The 25,517-nt window shown below is 31.8% G+C and overlaps 1 protein-coding gene across 1 annotated transcript in view; it reads left to right on the forward strand.

Annotated features, from left to right (window-relative positions):
- Positions 1-25,517, forward strand: part of cdi (serine/threonine kinase) — a 45,461-nt gene that overhangs the window by 4,746 nt on the left and 15,198 nt on the right. Inside the window, exon 2 of the mRNA XM_087413809.1 lies at positions 2,510-4,646. Within this exon, the coding sequence (XP_087269935.1) occupies positions 3,357-4,646 (1,290 nt within the window). The 5' untranslated portion in view covers positions 2,510-3,356. The remainder of the gene's footprint in view (positions 1-2,509; positions 4,647-25,517) is intronic.

Raw genomic sequence — 25,517 nt, forward strand, 5'->3', positions numbered from 1 at the left:
TTGCGGAAACCACTCGTTACCACTTCGGAGATCGGACTGTACATCTCGTCCCAGTAATTTTTTGTCATTAAATAAAATGATTAAATAAAATATTCTAGATTTTAGACCATACAAGTTTCAAAAAGTTATATTACGTGTAAAGATAGTTGCCTTACACAGTTTTTCTAATATTATTAAATGAGAACCAAAATGTTTTTTTTTTATATTTTAGTACTTTTATGATTTAATTTTATTTAATTAGATGTATTTGGTAACTAAAGGAAAGGAAAAATTGTATGATTAAATAAAATAAAATGGAATATCTTCGATGTATCACACTACGCATAGAGTCTTTAGATCGGACGATTTCTCTAATATTATAATGGTTATAGTTTAAACGTTTTCTATTTTTTATATTTTAGTATACTGTTATAATTTGGTTTTATTTAATTTAATTAGGTATATTAAAGTCGCGTAACTGCGATCGTTAATTTAACTATTTTAGAGATTAAACTAATATTTTCACACAAGAAGTTACAGGTGATGAATTATTTGTGTGTATTGCAAACAAGATCTAATTTTACGTATTATATTTATTTCTAATGTATGCCGAAAACAGATTGGAAATATACAAGAAGTTACAGGTTATTATTGCATGTGAATGATCATACATAATTATAAAACCATTATTTAAATTAATTTTTCTATAATGATTAAAAAAATTTTTAAGATTTTACTTTGTTTACATTTTAATGCATTCGGAAGCACTTTTTTCCGAGGTTTTTTATCATATTTTCAGTGGCTTTGTTAATACTTGTTTACATGAATTATTGTCCTTTCAGTTTCAGGACTTTTTGAAAATCCAGAAAAGAAACAATTCTATGTTAAACATTTCAAACAACAAAAATATTTAAAGAATAGCCTTTTAAAAATGTTTATGTATTTTTAAAATATTTTTAAAAAATATTAGGTCTGGGACAAAGTTTCTTCGTATTTTTACAAATTTTTTTGCAAAAATTTTGTTGCAAAATTTTCGTTACAACTATATGATTCGTTAGAGCAAAGTTTCACCTTAATAATCTGTTTTTTAAATTGGGATATGATGATTTTTATCGGAATTATGAGCAATTAAAGTTAGAATGCTCCTTTACTTAATTCGCGAATAACTCAGTAACAAAAAATCATAAGAACATTAAAAAAAAAAGATTTTGTAGGGATAGCTTCAAGCTTTTCAGCTCGTAGTTTTTTAAATGTAAAAATTATCGAACTCACAGAAACTTAAAAAATATAGTGATCTTTTGAAAGTAGAGATTTTAAGCTTTAAAATTTTTTTTTAATTTAAATTGCGTTCATTTTTGACGAAGATATTGTATATACAATACAATTTTGAATTAAAAAATACGAAGAAACTTTTTTCTCGACCCAATTTTTTATTAGTATTAAACTTATATACAGAAAAATATATATTGTGCACAAATAATAATTACTTATTTCAAATATTTTAAAAGTTTTTACCACAAATCTATTATAAGTTCATCACAAGCATCTTTATTCAAAATACATTCTGACAATTTCAGTAAGTTTGATACTTCAATCAAAATTATTAAATAAAACTATGTTCAGTTTGCTTATTACATAAAGTCGCTTTTTCGATCAATTTTATATTCTTTAAGAGAAAATAAATTCTTGTTTTGAATACGTATTAATGAGTTTTTCTAAAATTTACAATAAGTAGATATTTTAATATTACAATTAAAAAAATATTTTTTGTCTCGTAAAAATAATCACTGATAAAAACAATACTTACTTAAAAGAAAGAAAGTAAATTGAATAATAACTTTTCTTAGCAATAAGATGATATTTTTCTGTGTGTATTGGACTGTTCTAAAAGACACCTTACAATACCAATGATTTCTATATCTTAAAATTTGAAGACGTTATCTACAAAATAATGTCTTTAAATTTTAAAACAAAACAAAGGAAAAACAGTTTTGAAGCATCTAAAAATTTAAATGCAGGATCTGAAAATAATTTTGTTGGACTCTCAAAATAATTTTGTAGAACACAAACTGATTGCTAGAATGTCAAAACTTTTTGCAGTATTGCTTATCATGCTTGAAATTCCTACGTAATTTGATGATCCAACAAAATTATTTTTAGACTTGTATCTTTACATATAAGTATTAAGTATCTAAAAATAGATCTAGATCTGAAAATAAATTTTATTAAAATAATCAGGACGCTCAAACTAATTGTTAAAATGTTAAAATTTGTTGCAACATTATTATCAATGCTTACATTCTACATAATTATTTTAATGATCCAACAAAATTATTTTCAGATAGCTACATTTTTAAATACTTCAGCAAAACTATCCTTTCCGATCAGATAGATCAGAAAACTCTTTCTTTAGACATTTAGGAATGTGTATACTCAAACAACGCGTATATATTTATCTTTTTCATTACGTCAATGTTCCTTGAAATTTTCAACACTAAACCGATCACCTGTCGGTGCAATTTTATTTTAGGAAGATCTGAGTCAGCCCACGAGGAGTCGTCCGCTGGCGATGAAGGGAGAACCGTGCCAAGTTCCGGTACCACGCTCTTCCTACGTTTCGTTTCGAATCTGTGACGTATCCTGGTCCGCCCTGCGAGGGATAACGTCTGTTTGTGACCCATCGACTGTGATTTCAACGCGTGACGCCACTGCCAAAAAGGAAACAAACTAGTGTCGATCGCGAAACCTGCGTCTTCGTCTCCGCTTCCTTCGTCTTCGAATGTATTCGTCAAAAACGAGTGTCTTCCAACGTTGTATCAGAAACGCACGAGACGATTTTCCGTCGTCCTGCTCCGAGATACCTATGTCTTCCTACGAGTTCCAGTTGCCCTTGATCGGCGAAGCAACAGAATCCTTGACTTCCTTAAATTTTTCTTAAAGCACTCTCAAACACACGAAAAAAGAAAGGAGGATCGATTTCTTTGCCAAATAAGGCATTACGATATCGTGTGCTCTGAGAATGTTGCTTGACCAAGTCGCGAACGCGATTCCTTGATTATATCACTTAATCTATACCGTATTCGAACGCAAAGCACATTACAAAAACGGAGGTGCCTTGCCGTCGTTATCATCATCTAAACACATTCGAATCGTGACATCATCACTGCGTTTATTCGCAGTTTAAGCAGCCACCTGTTCGAATTAGCATCTTTACAAAACTATTCTTTGTTCGTCGCGGGATACGGCAGGACGACACCGTGACGACTGTCGAGAGGTGCATCATCGAGTCGGCTGCGTGTGATGCGACGCACGCAGGGCTGTTGCTACTGTCGTCTCGCGTCATCTTGCGCGACCGCCTGGTGGCAATAACAGCGAAGATGTTCGGGAAAGTGCCGCCGTCAAACACGCCGGATCCGCCTAATAATAACGGCGGGCAAACGTCAGCTAAGTCGTGCACAAAGCCGGCGACGACGGGCACAGCGTCGTGTCTGCCGTGCTTCTCGGTGGAGGAGACACCGACAGTGAACGCCGACGACAAGATGAGACCTTGGCGACCGACGAAGGACAACGCCGACGATTCGTCTACCGTCGTCTCCGAGGCTCCCAGCAACTCTCTGCAATCGCCTGCCAACTTATTGGACACCACATCCGTCGCGATGGAATCCCCTAAACCTTGCAGGACAGACGAAATAACAACGATCTGTGCAACTGTTTGTTCCAAGACCACGACCAAGTGTTCACCAAAAGAAGGTTTGTCGCAAGTTGGCAGGAATCACGCCAACGCAATGCAGAAGAGTCCCTCCGGTCAAAACTGCTCGAATTACTCGAAGACCGGCGTCGGCAGATCACGACGACCGCAGTCTACCTCAACTGCGAGAAACCTTAACGTCGAGTTGTGTGCGAGAGACTATACAAAAACTGTGAAGAAGATTATTACCGTTAATCGAGAGCCTCCGAGCGACAAAGAGCATCAGACGATATGTAACGAGCAGCAGTCCAAGTGCTTGCAGGGATACACCCCCTCAGGTACGGTTGCTGCCAAATTATCTTCCGCGAGATCTTCCGAAATGATTTATACGTCGCTGTCGGGCGGAAAGAGATCCGATAACGAGGACCTCTTGACGGACACGTGCGCGAATTATTTTACGTCGAATGGCGCATCTAATGTGCCAGTTGTGAGCGATCACTTGCACGCGCATCAGAAGTCAGCGGTTTCAAAGGTGGTTGACGTCAAGGATGGCGTCGGTGATTCCGCGATCACCACTACGCCTTGCGAGGATGACAGCTGCGAAAATGATTTCACCACTTCAACGCTGTCCAAAGATTGGACAGCGAGAAGGATTAATAGCGACACGTTGCAGCAGAATTGCGCGTCCTGCCTACCACAGGATTTGCCCACGGAACTGCAATTGTCCAGCTCGCCGAGGAGCTACAAGGAGTTTAAGGAGAAGTGCCGCGATTCTCCTTGGCGGCCCACGGAGATGACGGAGAGTGGTGCGGTGCACGGATTGACGATTTGCTCAGGCGAGACGTTTCAGGACTCGAGTTCGAAGAGACGCACTGGGGCGTCTTGTCAGGCACTCAGGCATGCCGTTGCTTCATTGAATCGCCTGGACGACTTCTACATGGAGAAGATCGGTGCGGGCTTTTTCTCGGAGGTTTACAAGGTAAGATGATATTTGATGGAAAGAGGAATTATTATTATTATAATATATACCGCATGAAAAAATAATTAATAATCGATTTTACGTAAAAGAAATATCAATCTTATACTGAAAAAGAAATTTTAAATAAAATCATCTATTAAAAGTTAACTATATTGATAATGGAAGTTTATTTGGGATATGTTAATGCTAGAAATTAATATCAATAGATAATGAAGAGGATAGTATTTTTGGAATAGATCCTTAATAAGATATTGTTCCCTCCTCTTTGCAATTCTGTGCAAATAAGCACAGAACATAAAACATATTAGGTATATATCCTAAATTAAATAATTACGCCATGTAACTTTTAAATGCCATACTATGAGGAAAATCGAGTTATAATATATTTAGTCTAATTTGATAATTTTTATAAAAATAAACATGTAAAAAATTATTTTTCAATCAAAACGCCAGACATCAAGAAACATATCAGTATCAAACAAATGTATGTATTTTTCATTAAAAAAACTGTCATTTAGCGGTTTCGTGTCAATGTCAGAGGATTTTTCATTTATATATGACCTCAAGAGGATACTCTACAAAGTAAAAGAATTTCGTATAACCATAAAGTGCTAAAATAAAGATTTAGACAATCCTCTCAATGCTAGAAGAATATCTTGCATGCACGCGTATTACGATAGTACATAAATGACAAACTTCTTCTAACAAATAAACGTGCCGCTAGTATTTTATATATCCTCTTATTTCAAAAGGCTATTCGAGTTATTATAATAGAATTTTTTATAGAGGAATTTATTTTTGATCATAGCTCATGTGTCCTCATTTTTATAGATGAATACTTCTTATAAGTACACGCGCCTGATTCATGAAAGATTTTTGGCTTACAATTAGAAGAAATGCTAAGAGGAATTCTCCACTTATCGGCAGAATATTTTTTTTGGGGTGTTATTTAAAAGAATTATATGCATTGGAAAACGCATGGGAAAAAGAAATCTGATATGTCATACCGAAAAGATGTTTGAAGGATTAAAATTAAATAATTAATGTAATATTTTTTGCTTTACTGAACGATAGAATGAAAATCTGGACGTTCACCTATCGAGGACACTATCCGATTTCAAGATACATATTTGATCGCGTTAGAGGAGGCTCGTTAGAAAGTTTTTCTCTCGTATGGCAATCTGCTTCTTCTTAATTCTCGCCATTGTTCATGAACAACAATCGCGAATTCGAAACGGACGCTCGCCGTATCTGGCTGTATGGAATGTGCTCTATCTTTGTAGATTAATATCTCGATGGAGATTAGATATGGCTACCTGGCACGAACGCGTAGCCTCGTGAAATTAATTCCACTCGTAATCACGCGGTTACTTATCGACAACGAGTGATTGGAAGATGTATTTTTTGTCCCGATTTTCCGGAAACGCATTAAATCTTTACTCTGTGTAGATCTTGTCAAAAAATCTTTTTCCTCAGTCTTCAAATCATTAGATTCTATCAATTACTGCGCGAAACGAAAGAAACTGCGGAGGTGGTATTTTTCATTCGCAATTCAGTGATTCTGAGTCATGTGAGTGATATATAACTCCAACACGATAAAGATAACATTTATCGCATAAATAGCGAAAGGAGAAAATACAAGCAAATATTTTACGTAAAATCTCAAGTAAATAAAAGATAAATAGACGAAACAATCCATTTTTTACCTGTTTTCACATCACGAATTTTTACGTTAGCTGCTGTTACAAAAAGTTACAGGAAGAAACCTGGAAACCACGGTGGAATTTTTCATTGGCAAGGAAATAGTTCTACGTTCTAAGTTTAAGCGATGACATCTTTTGATAAATGAAAATATTTCAAGCGAAGCGGACTATTTGGACGATGCACAGCACTTGCTGTACTTTTCTATAAAATTTCATGGTCACACATAATTTACATATGTGACATTTATAATACGTTTACAAATGCAGAAGCGATGTAGCGACTTCAGAATAGTGTCACGGTAGCTTACGTAAACCATTGTCTTTATTTGCCAGGAGTATAATTATCGTAGGGTCTCATCCTTGATTTCATTTTTCTCGACTGATATTAGGACTTCGTAAAAATTATCCGCTTTATAGATAAACATATAGATATTATTTATCAATTGCTTGAATATCTATTCTAGAAATTATAGAAATAAGAAAAGCTGTTGAAAATGTTTAATACAAAAATATTTTTGTCAATTTTATTCTTAACACTAGAATTTAACCAAATCAAAGATAACTGTTTTGTAATTTGACTGATTTGTATTTTTAAAATATTATCCAAATAACAGTACATTTTTTTTGAGATTGTCTATAATTCTTATTTAAATTCTAAAATCTAGTTCATCTAAGCTTTCATTACTTATGTTAGTTGTGTATTCACATATCACAGTCTTATAACACTTTATCTACATATAATCTTTATTGTTTAAATTAGTTAATCTATTTTGTCCTTATATTCCGTTTTTAAAGATGTATTTTCTAAACATATTTTTTTAACAAAATGAAGATATGAAAAAAAATTACAATTTTTTCTATATTTATTTGAAAATGATACAAAAAAAGTTCGATTGTGATTTAGGACCTAAATAAATAGGAAATAAAAAATTTTTTAATAAGTAGATATATTTGTTCTTCTTTAAAAATAATTGAGATAAAATGAGAAAATTTTCATTTCAACTAGAAATTGTATTGTTAAATATTTTAAATATTAATCTTATTGAACTGCTTCATATGAATATTTATTTTTATGCGGAAAGTATAAAATTTCCAGTTCCATTCACTTTTTACAGAAATTATACATATATCTGATTTATCTTTATGTGTATATATATTATATATATTATATATATATATATATTAGGTGTTGGAATTAATTCGTAGCGTTTTTTAATGAAAGAATGTTATTTATTTCACATGAGCATTAAAAAATACATTAATGAAAGTACTTCCCATCACTTGTAAAACGCTACGAATTAATTCCAACACCTAATATATTCAAATAGTAGAAATTAATCGGTAGTTCTAAGTGTTAAATGAAAGTTATGAAAGTTACATGAAAAAGTTACATTCTCAAACTAATCCTTGAACATAGCAAAACGTATATAAATATGGAAGTAACAGATGTGCAACTAGAGATTGTAGCAATTAGAATTTGCAAGCAGGAAGCCTCGTAAACATGAAATGGACGTAAATAAATTATATCGCTTTATCTATCACGCTATTATCGTAACGGTGAATCGACGAGAAATGAGCATGTTGATTCGAGATAGAGTCATGTAGCAATTTTGCGGAAATCGATCGATTCGCTGTTAAGCTTGCGACACCGCATTCTGTGTCCTGCGGAGAGATTTATACACACGTCTCTTCTTCTTTCTATCGATCTAACTTCTCCGCGTGCAAGTGGTAAAAGTGGCCGGAAAGCTGCCCCAGTTCCAGTCAGCGATATTCATTTCATGCAGTCCGTAATTTTGCGCATTTGCCGGCCCGCGTTCGTGGCAGATGCGTCCGTCGAGGTGACGGCTGCACTGGACTACCTATCTACCTACCTACCTACCTACCTACCTACTATAAGTCAGCCGAGCGATCCGGGACCTTGAGAAGTATGCCGTGGCTTCTCCGGCGTGGATAGGCGCGTTATAAATAGGTCAACAGGAAATTGAGCACGCTCCGTAGTGACTGCGGTGATTCCTCCGACGCAGCGGTGCGCAAATCTCGGACTTCGCGCGATTACGTAGCCTTTCGGACTCTTTCCGACACATATGCCCGTTTCTACCACCAATGTAGATTAAATTTAATCACAGTTTAATTTATTCTTTATCGTATCATTTTCATTTTTAGAATTGGAAAAAGATGAAGAGTTAGTTGAACCGAGATTGAAATTAAAGTACATTGATAGAAACGGGCAAAAAGTGGCTTTCAGGAAATCGTATTTTTTTGCTTTATTTTTATCACTGGTTCTTCTGTATTCCTACGTTTTACATATCCGTGCCGAAAGTCGGGTTAAATTCATTTTAATAATTAACTGATTGTATCTCACTTTCACGAGCTTCAATTTTTATGCTCCGCGGAATAATTTCAACCACGCTCTTTCTCTCATCTTTCCACCGTTGCTCTCTCGGCAAGGATAATATTTTTCTGTTCCGCCAGATGTTGAATAGCGCACCTCTGCTTGAGCGCATTAGCGAGACCCTCGTTTAAAAATAAACTCGTGCTTCTCGATGTTATCGTGGAAGAATCGATCCTGTCGTTTGTGCCGTAGGTCAAATTCTACCTGCAATCTCCTTTCAAATATGATTAATATTATTAATCGGAAAGATGATGAATGATTCGGTGAGTCAAAGACTGACATATTTGATATAATTGCTGTTGATTTATTTTATCTGTTATCAAATGTACATAAGATATTGGTCGGCGTAATAATTTCAAAGTATACATATAATGTTTGATAAGAATGTTATATTGTAAATTAGAATTTTTTATATCAGTAAATAATCAACTTATGAAACATTATGAATTAAAAAAAGCCTAATGATTAATTTTATAGTGAAAAAAAGTACAAAGAAACTACAGTAATTAAATTTGAGTAAATATTAGAAATTTCATGCATTTTTTGAGCAGTTGCTAAACAGTTATAATTTCTATCTAGTAACTGAGAAGGAAAACTATTTAGGATCCCAATCAGGATGTAACTTTGTTTGCAGTTACTGCATACAAAAGTTGCGTAAAATCTGATTCCATATACTGAATACTGAGAAACACAACAAATAATGGATATTAACTTGATTAATAAGTAAGCCAACTGCTCATGAAATAGACAGAATAAAACTCTATCCTAAGAATAAGTTCTTGTCCATTTTCTATTCAATATACACAACTAATGAGAATACAATAATATTAGATAGTAACTGAATAGGTGTCTAGGAAAACTGCATATATTTCTATCAGAATTGTAAGAATTATAAGAAACTGCAATAATTATATTTAATACTTAATAAATTGGTTTTTCAAAATAGAGAGAAGAGACTGTATATTAATTTCATATATTTTTTGTTACAAATGTATTGTTGAGATTCATTTTATTTAATGGGAAATTTATAAAGGGGCAAATTGTGAGAAAAGGAAAGAAAAATAATTTTAAAGAAAATTACTGTAGTTATATAATAAAATTGAAACATTTCGGAAAATTTTGAAAGTTGATAGCAACCGAGATCGGGTCACTAGAGGCTCAGAGGTCGTGCATTCTTGGCACGATAGGGCAATTGCCGTGCCAAGAGTTTTGAGCAAGTACATCAATTTTCTAGCCGAGCGTGCGGTCGCATGCTCTTTAATCACTAACTGCGAACAAACTTGCTTACAAAATCTATGTCCGAATAGTTCATTTGATCCTAAGTCTAAAAATAGCATTATCGCCAAAATCAGAATTAGGACTAGTGAAATTGGTGAAAAAGAAAGGTCATATTTAGAGATTTTCTGCTACATATAGATTTATATATACCTATAAGGAACTTTATCTTGAGATAGAGAAAATCAGATACATTCTCTATCTAAATAAAATGTAAAATGATGAAAATAGAATTCAAGAAAACTGTTGAGAAATGAGATACTCAATTTTAAAGATTTAACAATCATTTATTCAAAAATAAACTGTAACTAAAATAAATCTTGATAGTGTATATTCGGGATTTAAGTTTATAAATTAAAAAACAGTCATAAAACCATTATTCAAAACTTTATATACTACATATACATTTATATACATATCTCTACATATGTCTCAATTTTCGCTTGTTCAAATAAACTGCTATTTCATGCAAGATTCTGTGTTTTCTTGTTGGAAGAATGATGAAACTACAGAGTTGGAGTAACGTCAAATCGCGTAACGATGAGCGATCGTTGCCATTGCTCTTACGAACAAATTGTTGTAAATAAGTAGTTTCCTAGATTCATCAGTTAATAAAAATTTGAAACTCTTAGGTAGAAACAGCTTTTAGAATATTTATTAGTTATAAACAATTTTAAGTATAAGTTTATTAAAAAATTGAAGTATATATAAATTAATAAATAAGTTTTTAAGTATATAAATTTTAAAATGTCATGTATAAGTCGATCGTAAGCCAGTAATCAATTGTTAAATTTAAAATCGTCTCGAGATATCATAAACCAATCACAGAGTCTCATTATCACCGTAATTACTTAAGACTATCTTACAATAAAATAAAAATGAACTATATGTAAATACTGGTCTTAAACTTTGCAGACAATTAATCTCTTGTCTTTTATAATCACATTTAGATATTCACAGTTAACATTTATGATTTATAGTACTATTTAAATAAAAGATACCTACTAAAAGTTTAACTATGATAATGAAAATTTAGCTTAAATATATTAACGCTAGAAATGAATATCAATAATTATGTATGAAGTGGATACTATTTTTGATTGTTTTTAATTATGTAAATCTTTGATTGCCAAATTCGAAATAAAAAAAAAACGACTAATAATTTAACATTGATAATCAGGTACATTTTAATGATTGCCGCAGGATGACCAAGGTCAGTGATAAGCTGCGATAAACAACGACAAACGATAATAAATGCTGTACTTGTTTCATTAAACTTGTTTTATTGACGAAGATATAGATAATCGTTAATTAATTTTTAAATTGTTTCCGTCTTCTTCTCAGATAAAGATTTATTGTGATTAACGTAGTATGTGGTTTTTGAAATTATTCCAAGTTGCAAAAAAATTAAGAAACGAATCTCTCCGTATAGAATGAAAATGACACGAACTGGCGAAATTTACGAAGTACTCAACGTCGGAGGAAAGCATCAAGGAAAGATGCAGATCTATTTTTAAACTGCGACGAGTTTCCATATGCGTGGTTGTGTCTCCGTGTATCGCAACGAATCACAATGCGTGTATTACGACGAATAAGAAGTCCGAACTTGAATCTTTTCAATTGAGTATCGAGCCAAGTTTGCGTAGCACATGTTAAAGTAGTTTATTAACATTATATCAACACTTCTCATCCAGATTAATTTGTAAAATATACATCATTCTATATGTTGCCAAATGTAATTTTGACTTTAATTTTAGCTTTATAATACTTAAAAATCTCATATTATGTTTCTTTAGATAGTATACCGGATGTTTCCTTTATTTCAAGCATTTGAAATATTCAGTATTTTTAATGATACAATAAATATTGTGTTAAGTTTTTCCACATTTGTATATTGGAAGCTCTATATTAAGGAAAAAAAAGTTGAAATATTTTAGAAGCCAATGTTATCTATGACATTTTCTTTGATATTTATTGGTTATAAAAAAGTTGGTTATAAAAGAGACTGAGATAACGAAATATACATTTCTGTGAAATATTTTCATTAGTAATAAATAAAATAACATAAAAAAATAATTATATTTATTAGGAATAATTTTTATTTTGCCATATTTAATTTTATATTTCAATAAAATAAATATTATATTTCACAAATAAATTTTTTATTATTTTTTCTTCAGTGTACTTGTAAAAATCTTTATTTATAATTTCTTATAACTTAAATTCTATCATTAAATATTGGACGATTCTATCAGTATTAAGTTGACTTATGATCATAATTAACAAGGAATTTCGTATTTAAAACGTAAAATATGACATAAGTGGATATAGTTTTTTGTCGATCGATCAGCAGGCTGATTTGCAATACAAAACCATTGTACATTACAGCGTGTAACCGTCCAAAGTTTTGTGTCGTATTGAAGGATGCAATTCTGTGAAACGAACGGTGATTCGCCTTTCTTATCTTTTCCCATTAACCGCGAAGCTCATATGAATAAGGTGCATCCAAAGTGTATATTCCGTCGCTTATCGCATGCTGTATTTCGGGCCCAGGATCGTTTCGAGCAATTGCACATTACGCAACCGACCATCCGTTGCGAAACTGTCGTTGTTGCGAGGAAACGAGGTGGTGCTTCCTCAAACGAGGTTCTCGTGAGGGCTCTGTTGAAAGAAACGAGAGTCTTACGAGATGTTCTCACAGCAATTCGCAAAGAGGAGAAGCAGCTCTCTTTCTCTCGTTTGTTCTCCGCCATCCATTCCACCTACACGCGTTCTCATCCTTCCTACTGACTTAAATCTTTTGATGCGGGTCGCCTGCAGGCTCGATAAAATTTCCCTTCACTAAGGCCTCACCTCGGTATCATCATTCGTTACGTGTTCAACATTACAGTTCTCATTCTGCCCGGCTACTTGATGGAAAAAAGAGAGTAATCATCATCAGGAAATTAGGACTTATCTATTTCTATGAATAAGAATCGCATCGTTTCATGTGTGCCAATTTCTCGTGTGACTGCTTTAACGTTCAGTTAAAATTTTCCAACCTGAACGTTTATTTCTGTAATTATATTCTTCAGGTTTTCAAATATTTTTTATTAAATACTTGAAGCATTTTGTTTTCAAAGAGTAAAATAAATTTTTTTTATTTTAAATAAGTAAAATTTTCACAACAAAATTTATTTTTTAATAAGTGAGCGGAAAAATTCTTACTCGTTGAGTAAAAGATCAGTTTCAAATTCGTCAAGAAATTAGTAGTAACTACGAGGAAACGATGCTTCATTCTTGCATACCTCGTATACTGTCCCGATCATGATTTCGCGCCGGCGGCATTAATCCTCGATCGAGCGAAAGTCGAGACGAAGAGATCGGAAGGAATCCCTCGTTCGAATTCTCTTTAATCGCGTACACCACCGCCGTGAACAAATCGCCGTGTCGCCGCGGAATGCAATTATTGTCTACGTTGGTAATCCCACTGAGCTTCTTCGAGCGGTATGTGCGAGCGACAGCGAGCAGATCCTCCGCTCGTAGTGAAAACGCAGTGAATTATCGATAATGACACGCATAATGGTTATAGCGTGCAATTATATTGGCGATGATCGGGAATCGATGGACATGGAAGAGCCAGCTAAGAATGAACGCTTCATCGATCGCACGTGATGTTCGGACCGCGGACTCGAACATCGCGGACATCGCAATGATTCGATATGTGAGCGTCTCGCAAGTAATAGGCGAAAGTCAGCTAGATATAACGCGATTGAAGATATATGGAAAGAACAATTTTGATGAAGCATCAAAAATTTAGCTAGATACAGATCAGAAAATAATTTTATTGGTCCATCGAACTAATTTATGTACATATTGAAAAATATTCTGTTGCTAAGAAAAATGATTATATTCAATTTACTTTTTTTCCTTTTCTAATATATACTTATTACAAATTTTTAAAAAATTCATTAATGTGTACTCAAAAAAAGAATTAATTTTTTTCTTAAATAATATTATAAAATTGAAGATTTATAGAATATATTTTGAGATTTATAGAATATATTTTGAATAATCTTTTGATACTTGTGATGAACTTATGATAGATTGCGGATATATAAACTTTTGAAATACTTAAAACAAATAATTATTATTTGCGTAAAATATATTTTTTTCTGTAAATAAAAATATCAAGCATGCTGAACAATGCTGCAAAAAGTTTTGTCATTCTGTAATCAATTTAAGCGTCCTATATAATTAATTATTTGGATGGTTTAACTAAATCATTTTCAGATCTGTATCTAGCTAAATTTTTAGATACTTCAGCAAAACTGTCTTTTCCGTGAGTGTCTCATAATCTAGTTAACCGTTTGGTAATATTTCCTATGAAATCGCAAAGGGCTCGTATTTCATTCCTGCGATAAAATTGCAGAATTAGAAATCGTGTAATTTATTTATTTGTTTTAAACACTGAAAGTTTACATCGAGATACCAATTGTCATTTATTTTTGGTAAACTTATACAAAAAAAACTGGAAAAATAAGAATGGGAAGCAAAATAGAATCGTTTGGCAAGAAAAAAATATGATATTTAATATAGATATATATTTTGTTATAAAGAATATCGATTTTTACTCTTTTTATTTAAAAAAAAATCTCAACTGGTTTAAGAAAAATATATATATTCTGAATTAAAATATATAAGCTGTAAAAAAGTTCTTAGCGTTAAGAACTTCAAAATTCAAATAACTTTGTTAAAAATGAACAAAATTTAAATTAAAAAAAGTTTTAAAGTTTAAAATTTCTATTTTCGAAAAGTCGCTATGTTTTTTGAGTTTCTGTCGGCTTGATATTTTTACATACAGAAAATTATTGAATGAAATGAGAAACATTCTTCTCACTTTTGTTTTTTTTTAGGTTTGTCACGTGACCCAAAAAAACTTGTAACAATTTTCAACATAAAAACTTTTTAACATAAAAACTTGAAGTGTTCTTTACTCTATCGAATGATATAATTGCTAAATTTTCTTAAAAACATCTGAACTTAACTGAACAGAATATAAGTGAAGTATAACGTTACGATCCTTTGCTTCAATCCAATAGATTATGCATAAGATTATGTGCGATATAAAATAACACAATTGCATTGAAATTGTAGCAATTTCTACTTTATCGCAAATCGCCGAAGCAACGGTTTTCTATAATAAGAGCGCCATTCCTGTGATTTGCCTGATTGTTCCAGCCATTCGCATCGAAACATTCGCCGCGTTCGCTATATGTAATCGCCACTATGAAAAGTCACGATATGGTTAACGTTCTCCTAATTTCTCGTCTTATAATTAATTTGAAATGTGAAACCGTGAGTAAACGGAAAGTAGAAACTTCCTGAAAAGAAGAGTTATTTAATTAGTTCCATAGGGAAGCGAGATCGATTGATCGATAATATAGTTATTTCTATCCGCAATTGTTATAATATAGTATACCATTATTAAGGTCGTAAATTATAATTAAATCTTTTAAATTTTATTTTTGCTATATGTAAAGCTAATATATGTTTGAAAATATTTCTTACATAGAAAACGTTTTATATTTTTATCAAAATCGGTCTTAAAGTAAAATTTTGTGTTGAATTTTTAACATATCCAAATGTTAATTTAACACAATTCGATTATTTAAAATTTTTTTAATAATAATTTGTCAAGTATGTGATTGAACAACGAAAGAATAACGTAAAATTTTTTTCTAATATTAACTTTATATTAAATTAATACAAAAATTTAAGTGCATCATTTGAGACATGTAAAATGTATTAAATTTCTCACCTGTATAACATTTTGAGAAATATGAAATAAATATATTATTTTTAATGGGATGTCGTTGACTAGATCAACCGCGTGAATTGTCAAACGTGTCAGTCTTACGGTAACTTTCGATAGAATTAATTAGTTGCAGTTATAATTGAAAAATTAAATTTTATGATTACGACGTACTTCATGATCATGTGGAGCGGAAACTTTGCAAATGTCGTATTTCACGGAAATTACGATATTAATTGCGAACTCGCGTTCTTCCTAATTATAATTGACAATAGGTAGATATTCCGGATGTTTTTAATTAACGAAAAATATAAAATTTCATCGACCGTAACTAAAGTGCCGAATTAACTGTTACCAATTACTAGAATTAAAACATAAATCGATAAAAGAAACAAGGCAAATCATATTTCTATCAATTATAGTCTGAAGAAAAATAATAAATTGTATTGTAGAAACACTTGAGTTTTCCTTGAAATTTTTTCTAATTTTTACAAAAATCAGCGTAAAAATAAATTTGATCTATTTTACACTTTATATATTTATCTCTTTATTATAGATTGTATCTTTATATATTTTTTATATTATATTATATACTTTTTTATATTGTACTTTTCAATTTTATACTTTCAATTAAAAATGAAATGTCATTGCATATTAATTATACACAAAAGTGAGATGAAAAAAATGATAATTATGTTATTATTCTTCAATTCACTTAACTTTATTATTTTTCCTGTGGTAACTTTCGTTTCTGTGCAAAACTATGCGCATTAATCACAAGATTTTTACCGTGCAAAATATTAAAACGATTCATATCGCATGAATATTAAATAAATAATTCAGAGAAGAGTTAACGGTGCTGACTTCAGCGAGAAACGAACGCTGACGGAGATTCGGCTGGCATCACCTCGCTGCTTGCATCCGTCCATCGGAAACGACGACCTTGCTGGTGACTCAAGAGTTTGCAAGCAACACCGAGGCATTTCCTTCCCCCCTCACGCGGACGAGAATATGCTGGAAGTAAATGAGAAAGCCGGTCACGGCGCGCTGGCCATGGAGTACGAACACTCTCTAATGAGTCTCGCTCGGTCGTTCGCTCGTTTGCCTTCCTCGCGATTCGATTCGTTACCGTTCCCACCTGTGTGACACGTGCGTGTTGGCTTGCATACTTCCGCAGCCAAGGCTGCAAATCGGTATCGCGCATGCGTTTGTCTGCGGCATGTAAAAACTACTCTGCATTCTTAAAGAGGAAAGATGTACTATTCTTCCGGTTTCTTGTATATCTAATCTCTGATTTGTACAAAACAAAAGAACGAAAAAAAAAAAATAAAAGGCCTTTGCGCTAACTATAATTTACTGTAATATCAATTTGTTGACTTGAAAAACAATGGCACAAAATAATATTTTTACTACAATAAAATTCAGCGAAGAGAATTTGTTACTTTTCATAAAATCTTATCAACATTTGACATGTAATTTACGCCTCTTATTGAAATAAAGGACCCCCGATAATTATATGGAAAATTGAATTCCAGTGAAATATGTTAGGTTTTACATATAATAATGTATTTTATAATATAGTGAACACAAAAGAAATCAGACACAATGTACACCATAGATCATTTCAGTAATATTATCGCAATATTGTAGTAACATTGCAAATGTTATTGCTAGCGCTGTACTGCATGAGAAGACTCAATAATGAATAATTTTCGAGCTATGGTGTGTCATAAATGTAAAACTTGTGCTCACGAAACATCTTTGATTACCATAGCTAAAGACTAACCATAACCTTGCATATAACATCTGTTTATTACATTATAAGCTGCATTATAAGTGAAAACTAACTTATTTCACCGGGACCCAATTTTATAATTAATGGAGGGTTTTTTATTTCAGTAAGGCTCATTTCTCTTTCTCAATATAGATCAACTTTAATATCGAGGTAATTTACTCTTTCTCTTTTCCTAATTCTTAGAACTAGAAGATAAAAAGTAAGTTTAACTGAGATTAAAGTTAATCTACATTGATAGAAATGACTATAAAAAGCTTTTCATGACTTGCACGTTGAATTGCAAATGTAGATAAGATTTTATGAAAAAGTAACAAATTCTTCACTGAACTCTATGTATTGTGAAAGTATCATGTTTTTGCAGGATTGCGCTTTTCAAGTCAACAAGCTGATGTATATAATTATTAATTATCAATGAGCAAGACCGAGATTAACCGAGACTGACGTCATTTAAATGTAGGTTGACATATTCTTCTTTTACTTATTCTGGATAATTATAGAGCGATCTCGCTGTCGTGAACGTAACGAGGAAATGTAGATAAGAGTGACAATCTTGAAATTCTGAAATTATTACTCAAACCTGATAGTTATTAATTAATCTGATCGGAGAAAGAGACAGGAAGAGTGCGTGAAATCGTCATTTATTATTTAGTAAAATATTCTTGACACGTAAATGGTAAATTTCTCCGGCGTATATGTACGTGTGCGCGCGTGACAAGTTCTCTTCACTACCGCTTGACCGGCATCGTACCTTCCCAAGCATCTTTTCTTCTTATCTAAGATCACGAATTGATATATGATGAAATTATCGTTTTATTATAAACGATATTAATACTTTTGTCATTATTCCATTCGTCTTCTTCTTTATTTTGACAATTTATTTTTTATTTGCAGCATCTTTAATCGTTAATATTTTTTTCCTTTTATTTGTGATACACAAACATTTTTAGAAATATTGAAAGCATTGTTGATTCGGAAATAATATATTATAATTTATATCATTTGGTATTTTATATATATATATATATATATATATATATTATTAATATTATTTTTATATTATTTTTAACCCTCTATCTGCAATCAAGATCTTTTTTGTATAGCCAAAGTTTTTTTATTGTTCTAGAAAAAAAATGTAGAAAAATTCAGAGTTACTGTTTAATATCATTATTATATTATTATAAAATAGTTTTTAATTCTTAAGATCTTCATATAATCTTTTTTTCAAAGAAATTTAAGAATAAAATTTCGTTTATACCAAAAAGATCCAGATTGCAGTCGGAGAGTTAAATAAAAATATGAAATCTCTCTTCTCTCAATTCTTGACTTACGTGATATCAGGATTTAAGATGCTCGAAATGCTCGCTTAATTGTTTTCAACAGCGTATGAAAAACATTTCTTACTTCTGCATTCATGTCATAATTACGCATAGTATACGTATCCGTGTGGCTTGCATTGCGTGCGATATAATCTAGGCTTCTGTTAATTGTTATATACTTATTAGACGGAAGTAGAATGTGCGGTATGCGTTTCGCGAGGTACATTTGCTGTTGAGAAAAAAGAAAAGAAAATGCTTGAATGTTCTATCTTTCGCTCGTAATCTTTAGATATAAGGAGAAAGTCTCATGAGACACGCGCTGTGAGAAAGAAATCGATCGATACATTGTGCGTTCGTTCATTCGTTCGTTCGCCTGAGAAATTCTCATTCATTGTACGTTGTCGTGACCTTGACTATCACTTCCTCTCGACATTTATTCCCGACATCACGACGCGACGGGGCTGTGAATAATCGTGTGTTTCTCGTTTGCAGGATTACTCTGCACGCTCGTGTTGACCTTTGTCGCAGTTAATAAAATCCACTTTAGTAGATATTGTTCCTGTTTTTTTTTTGCATATCATGAATATTCCACATCAAGTTTTAATTGATCGGTTTTTTCGCAGATTTATATTAAAATATAAAACATTAATGTATAGGATAACGATTGTCGAGTGTTAAATGCTCAATTCTGAAATGTTTAGTTTTTTAAAGTCATAAAATAAACATTTTTGATTGATTCTTTTACAAAAATTTAGTTTTTGCAAGATCTAACAAACGCAGTAAATATGTTGGCACATGGTAAATAATGCAAAATAAATACGAAGGTAAAATAAATGTAAAAAAAAATACGTGGTAATACAAAATAAATTCGAAGTTGAGTAATATCTTTCAAACGCAATATGTTGCTTATCGAATAATGTTTAGTAGTCACGACTAACGCATCAATTTAGCCATGTATTCCTACGTTTTACAGACTTGCTTTCTCATGAAATCCAATTTTCCATAATCATACAGGATGTCAGTAGTCACGAAGACTTGTATACTTCAATAAATGTTAAATGGAGACATATGGCAAAGGAAAGATCTAGAGCCATTAAAGAAAATTTCGCAAAAGTCTTTATGTCATCGTCGCAACTTATATAACATGAAGTCTATAATATTATAAATAGGTATCACTTAAGTATATATTTCTGCTAAAGTTGGCGATAGGTATACGCGATAAAAATTATAGCTGTCGTGCCGTTACGGCTCGTGTGCTAATCCGCAGAATACATTTGCATGTGAGTGCAGTTAACCTTTAGCAAGCAGCCGCGGCATGTGGATTTCCACCTGAAAAGGTTTAAGTCTAGAAAGTCTCGCATGTCCGGTGCAAGACTTAACCATACTGCTTTTAATTGATTTTCGCTACTTTTATAAATATTTATAATTTCACGAATTTCTCAAATTTTGGTTCTAAACGTCACAGACCAAATTATTATAAATTTCACAAAATTTATAATAATTCAATTTCACAAAATTGTTACGACAATTATATTGCAATATTTTTATTTTACTTTTATTTCATGAAAATTATTTGAGTTGCATTTTCAGAGATTAAGTTGTAATTAAATAATTAATTAAAAAATATATAATATTTCTAATAACGGTTAACATTTTCTGTTATTGAGTTAAAAATAATATTACTTAAAAGTAATATTCGAAAAAAGCAAAGCATTATTGTTGTATATTTGTACATTGAATTTGTATTTATTACAAAATAAAAGACTATACAAAATAAGAGACTATATTTTTATTCCTTTTTATTCAAATAAAAATATTAAGTCACATATTATAAAATTATAAATATTAAACTAAATATCTTACGAAACATATAAAATTGAAGTACATATTTCTTTCAAACTTTCATCTCGCCTTCTTCTGTACCCTCTATTTGACGCTTTTCATCTCTTTGGCTCATAATTAGACGGTTGACTGCGATAGTTGACAGTGATTGCGAACATACGAGGTAGACCTTTGCAGAGAGAGCTTTCGAGCTTATAAAGTCCAATGCGTTTGCTAATTGGTTCGCTGCTCTTAATTGCATCATAGCTTCCCGGAACGATACTTGTTAGATGGAGTGTTCGCTCTTCTCTGTTCTTATAAAATAAACCCCTCAGTGATTGAATCGCCTGAAAATCGATAACATCATTTAATGTTAACAAGATTTAATTTTTCTCTATAGAGATAACAAAATTAAATGATTTTAAATTGTTATTGATCTTTAATTTTAAAAATCATTAACTATTTGCATTAGTGAGTTTGATAATACGTATACAAGCATTTTATTTGTTATCATTCAAGATTAAAACAATCATGTTATTATCTTGGAATTTCAAAACGTAAAGACGCAAATGAATATATTTAAAAAAATAATTTTTTTATTTCTATCTGTAAAAGAACTAAAGCTGATTGTTTCAGCTTCTAAATTGGCATTTCTTATAGTGAATTCGATTGGGCGCACTCAGTGCGCACTAGTGCATATTAAAACCGTCGTAAATTACAAAATAACGTAAAAATATATTTATATATAAATATAGAAATTAATTAAATTCTGAAATACTCAATTCTGAAATACATTTATTGTATTATTATAGGTAAAATATGTATTTTATAATTCGAAATATTTGCATTTCACTTTTATACTCAAATTAAATCAGTGTACAACAGCTTTAATATGCATCAGTGCGCACTAGTTTTACCAATCGAATTCACCATTAGGGCTGCCGCACATAAAATTCCGTAACAGTATGTGTAAGGTGTAAACTTAAGCTGATGAACCAATCAAAGTACTGCTTTAAATTACGTAATCTAACGGAAATGGAAATAACAGTAAACTTATCCATAATCTCACAATAAGGTGAATTTCAATCGGTTGAAATTCACCTTATGGATAAGTTTACTGCTATTTCTATTTCCGTTAGAGTACGTAGATCTAAAGCAATATCCTAATTGCTCATCAGCTTAAGTTCACGTCTTAAGGTTACTGTTACAGAAATTTTGTCTGCGGCAGCCTTTAGTCTTATCTTGATGCCTTGTTTTCGAATAATGGCGACCGGCTTTCGTTTCGTTTTCAATTTTCCTTTTGTACTGATCGTTCTTATACACAGCCTCCTTCACGTGTGGGTGAAAAGGTGCGAAACGTGTTTCGCATTACGCATGCGACGCTCAAGGAGGCATTAATCACTTGCCGCTACAATGTAATTACCGTGCGTGCTTTCTCTCCGCGATCGTAAACACAATGGCGCGTAATGCGTAGAAAACACGCAAGGCCGAAGCTTTCCAGACAATGAGAATTATTCAAATGAATCGGCGCAAGTGATCAAACAGTGTCCGATCTTCCTATCGATTGATTCGCTAGCTTGTCTGTATTGCATTCGCTTCCACATTTACTTCTTTTTCTTTCGTGTGTGCATCTATTGAGAAGGAAGAAATATTGAATGGATGATATGGATCTCATCGATTATCTTGATTTTTCATAGGTTTTTTTCTAAAAATTATGATTAATGAATTTCTTATATAATAATGAGGCATAATACATAGAGTGTAAGATATTTGAACTTGTAAACGTATAATTGGAATGATCGAATATCATTGTACTACCATAAATATATTGCTCGAACGTTTATTCTTATATCACTTCCTTGTTTCGAAAGTGATACAACATAAAAAATTAATAGCAAATTTGTTGGACTCACTAGTGCATATTAAAACGATTGTATACTGATTTAATCTGAGTATAAAATTGAGATGTAAATATTTTGAATTATAAAATACATATTTTGCCTAACAACACATTAAAGTATATTGAAGATTTCGCAGTTTAACTAATTTCTATATTTTTATTAAACATACATTTTTACGTCAATTTGTGTACGACGGTTTTAAAGTGCACCAATGTGCTGAATGCGTTTAGTCGAATTCACTATAAATTTTCCAGAAAAGTGGGGGGGAGGATTCAAAACCATTTTTCAACTCGACAGAAAATTATTGACTAATCAAATAATATTGCGTAATATTTTTTTATCATTTTTGTTTCACAACCTTTAAAAATCACTCTTTTTGTAATTGTGACGATTTTGATGATTTTTTCATAAACCATTTTTTTGGATTATTTTTTTATGAAGTTTAGTTAATTTAGGTATTTGGTGATTGATAGGGTTTTGCAAGATTGGCACAAAACTGGAAATCATGGAAATCAGGGAAATGTCAAAGAAATTAAAAACGGTTAAGAAAATCAGGGAAAAGTCAGAAAATTTTGTAAATTTAGAAAATAAAAATTATTGATTTTAAGAAGTTTGATATGCACACATCATATTTACGCAGTTAGGGAATACTTATTATTAACAATTAGTTATTAACTTATTAGTAACAATTAAATGCAAGTAGTGTTATCAACATTAACAGTTACCAAATCAAGATAAAAATACAACAAACTTATTGAAAAGACTAAAAGAAATCATGAAATGATAAGGAATTTTTAGTAATCCTGATAATGTTTACTTAATGTGTACTTTGTTGTGGTTACTCGAAAATCACGTTTTTTTTTAGTTATATCACTTTTGAAGTAAGGAAGCAAAATTTGACTTCTACGGAGAATGGAAATTGGGATGTCTGGCGGATTTTTTTGCAAATGCACCGTGTTTCATTACAGATGAATCGTTCATTACATACGCAGAATCAAGCAAGATCAATTACTCACATTCGTAATTTCATCGCAATTTGCGATGAAATAAATGAAGGAATAAATGGAAGCTAGCGACTTCACGTCGCGTATTAATGATAATTTATTCGACATTAAACTAGAAGATCTTTAGCCTCACGTGGAGAAAACCGGTGAAGTGTTTCGAGTGCGACCGACTTATATATATTTCAAGTACTTTTATTTATTCGCTAACAGCAGAGTCATGATCAAGATGCTAAATACTTTCTCATTACGATCATTACGATCCTTCGATATTTTAATTGAAAATGAGAAGTAATCTCTGCTCGATTTAATATAAAATATTGAAAATTCGCAAAACAGATGACTCTTATAAACAATTTTGCTGAAAAAAGATTGATCGTATAAATCGATCGACTGAACTTTCCACTTCTAACTGTATCCTATATATTTTACGTAGAAAAAAATTCGTGAAACATGTTGCTGTTTCTATAAAAAAAGACGGCGTGAAAGGTTTTCAAGAAACAGTGAAAATTAAAGAAATATTTAAGTAAAAGATTGGACATACAATAAAAAATATAATTGTAAAAAAATATATAAAATTACGTAAAAATAATATGTATAGAAATTTATAATAATAATTGGAAATTGTATATTTTTACAAAAATTAATATACTTATTTTTATATAATTGCAAATATATCTTTATATTAAACGGAAAATTACAATAATAGTAATAATACATTTTATAGTTTCTACCACGTAAATGTATAATATAAATTTTTGTAATATTATATAACATAATGATAATATGTATATCACGTATTATATTTGCGTATTTATTTTTTAAAAAATTTTTTGTAAATTGTGACTTTACACGTGTTTATATAAATAATGTAAATACTTTTAATAGCAAGATCCAAAATTATCCTCGATTATCCACTATAACTATAATTTTTCAAGTAATTTTTGTAATGTGTACAGTTTAGTCCGTTATATTTTTTAGGACTTGCTTAAGATAGAACGAGATATTTATGCATCTCATTCTATCTTCCATCTATCTCTTTTATCTTAAACACCTTTCTGAATGTGATGGACCAATCAAAGGTTGTCTAAATGGTATTCAATCTCTTATTCAAATATCTGTAACGAGAACAAGTGTGACGCGAATTAAACGAATGTGTGACATATTCAATTTTTCGGTCGAGTAATTTTAGCAAAAATAAAAATTGTCAAACGACGCTCTCTTTTACATTCTCCATCCTTTTGTCGCAAAGCAACCCACGACTCGCGGTTCTGTTTACGACGGATTCGTACTTCTCCATCTCTTTCGTATTCGTCACCGTTTGGACGCAACCCAACTGTAAGCTAAGTCAAGACATTGCCAAGGAATCCTGACCAGATTCCCCTCAGATATTATTCTCAACTTTTTAATCCCCAAAAATTTCATCTCGTGCGACGATGCCGGCTGCGAGAGAGAGACTCTCTCTTTCTCTTTTCTCTTTTGCGTTTCCTATTTCGTATCTCCATTTTCATCACTTTTTGCATCTCATCTCCGGCTGACTTCTTTTTCGAGTTGAGACGAAATTCGAGATGAATGGTAAAATGCGCGAGCGCTGGAATGTAAAAGAGTGCATTACGCCTTTCAACGCCGCGAAGATCGACTGCAGGAGTAAGTTGATGTAATCCAGTAGTTCTTTCTCTCGACGCGTCTCTTGGATTCTCGGAAAATGCTTTCGTGCCGTTGCGAGATATATATCGTATCGAATTCTTTTATATACGAGCGAGAACATACATACGTTTGTAAATGCAAGATCGCTGTTCCAAAAATTTATGTCTGCATTTTTCGCGAATATGTGGGAGCGACTCTTTAATTAGAAGTGCTGGTGATATACCAA

Source organism: Acromyrmex echinatior, chromosome 1 (assembly GCF_024713525.1).
Source record: "Acromyrmex echinatior isolate Ae372 chromosome 1, ASM2471352v2, whole genome shotgun sequence".
In the NCBI taxonomy this organism is placed as follows: domain Eukaryota; kingdom Metazoa; phylum Arthropoda; class Insecta; order Hymenoptera; family Formicidae; genus Acromyrmex; species Acromyrmex echinatior.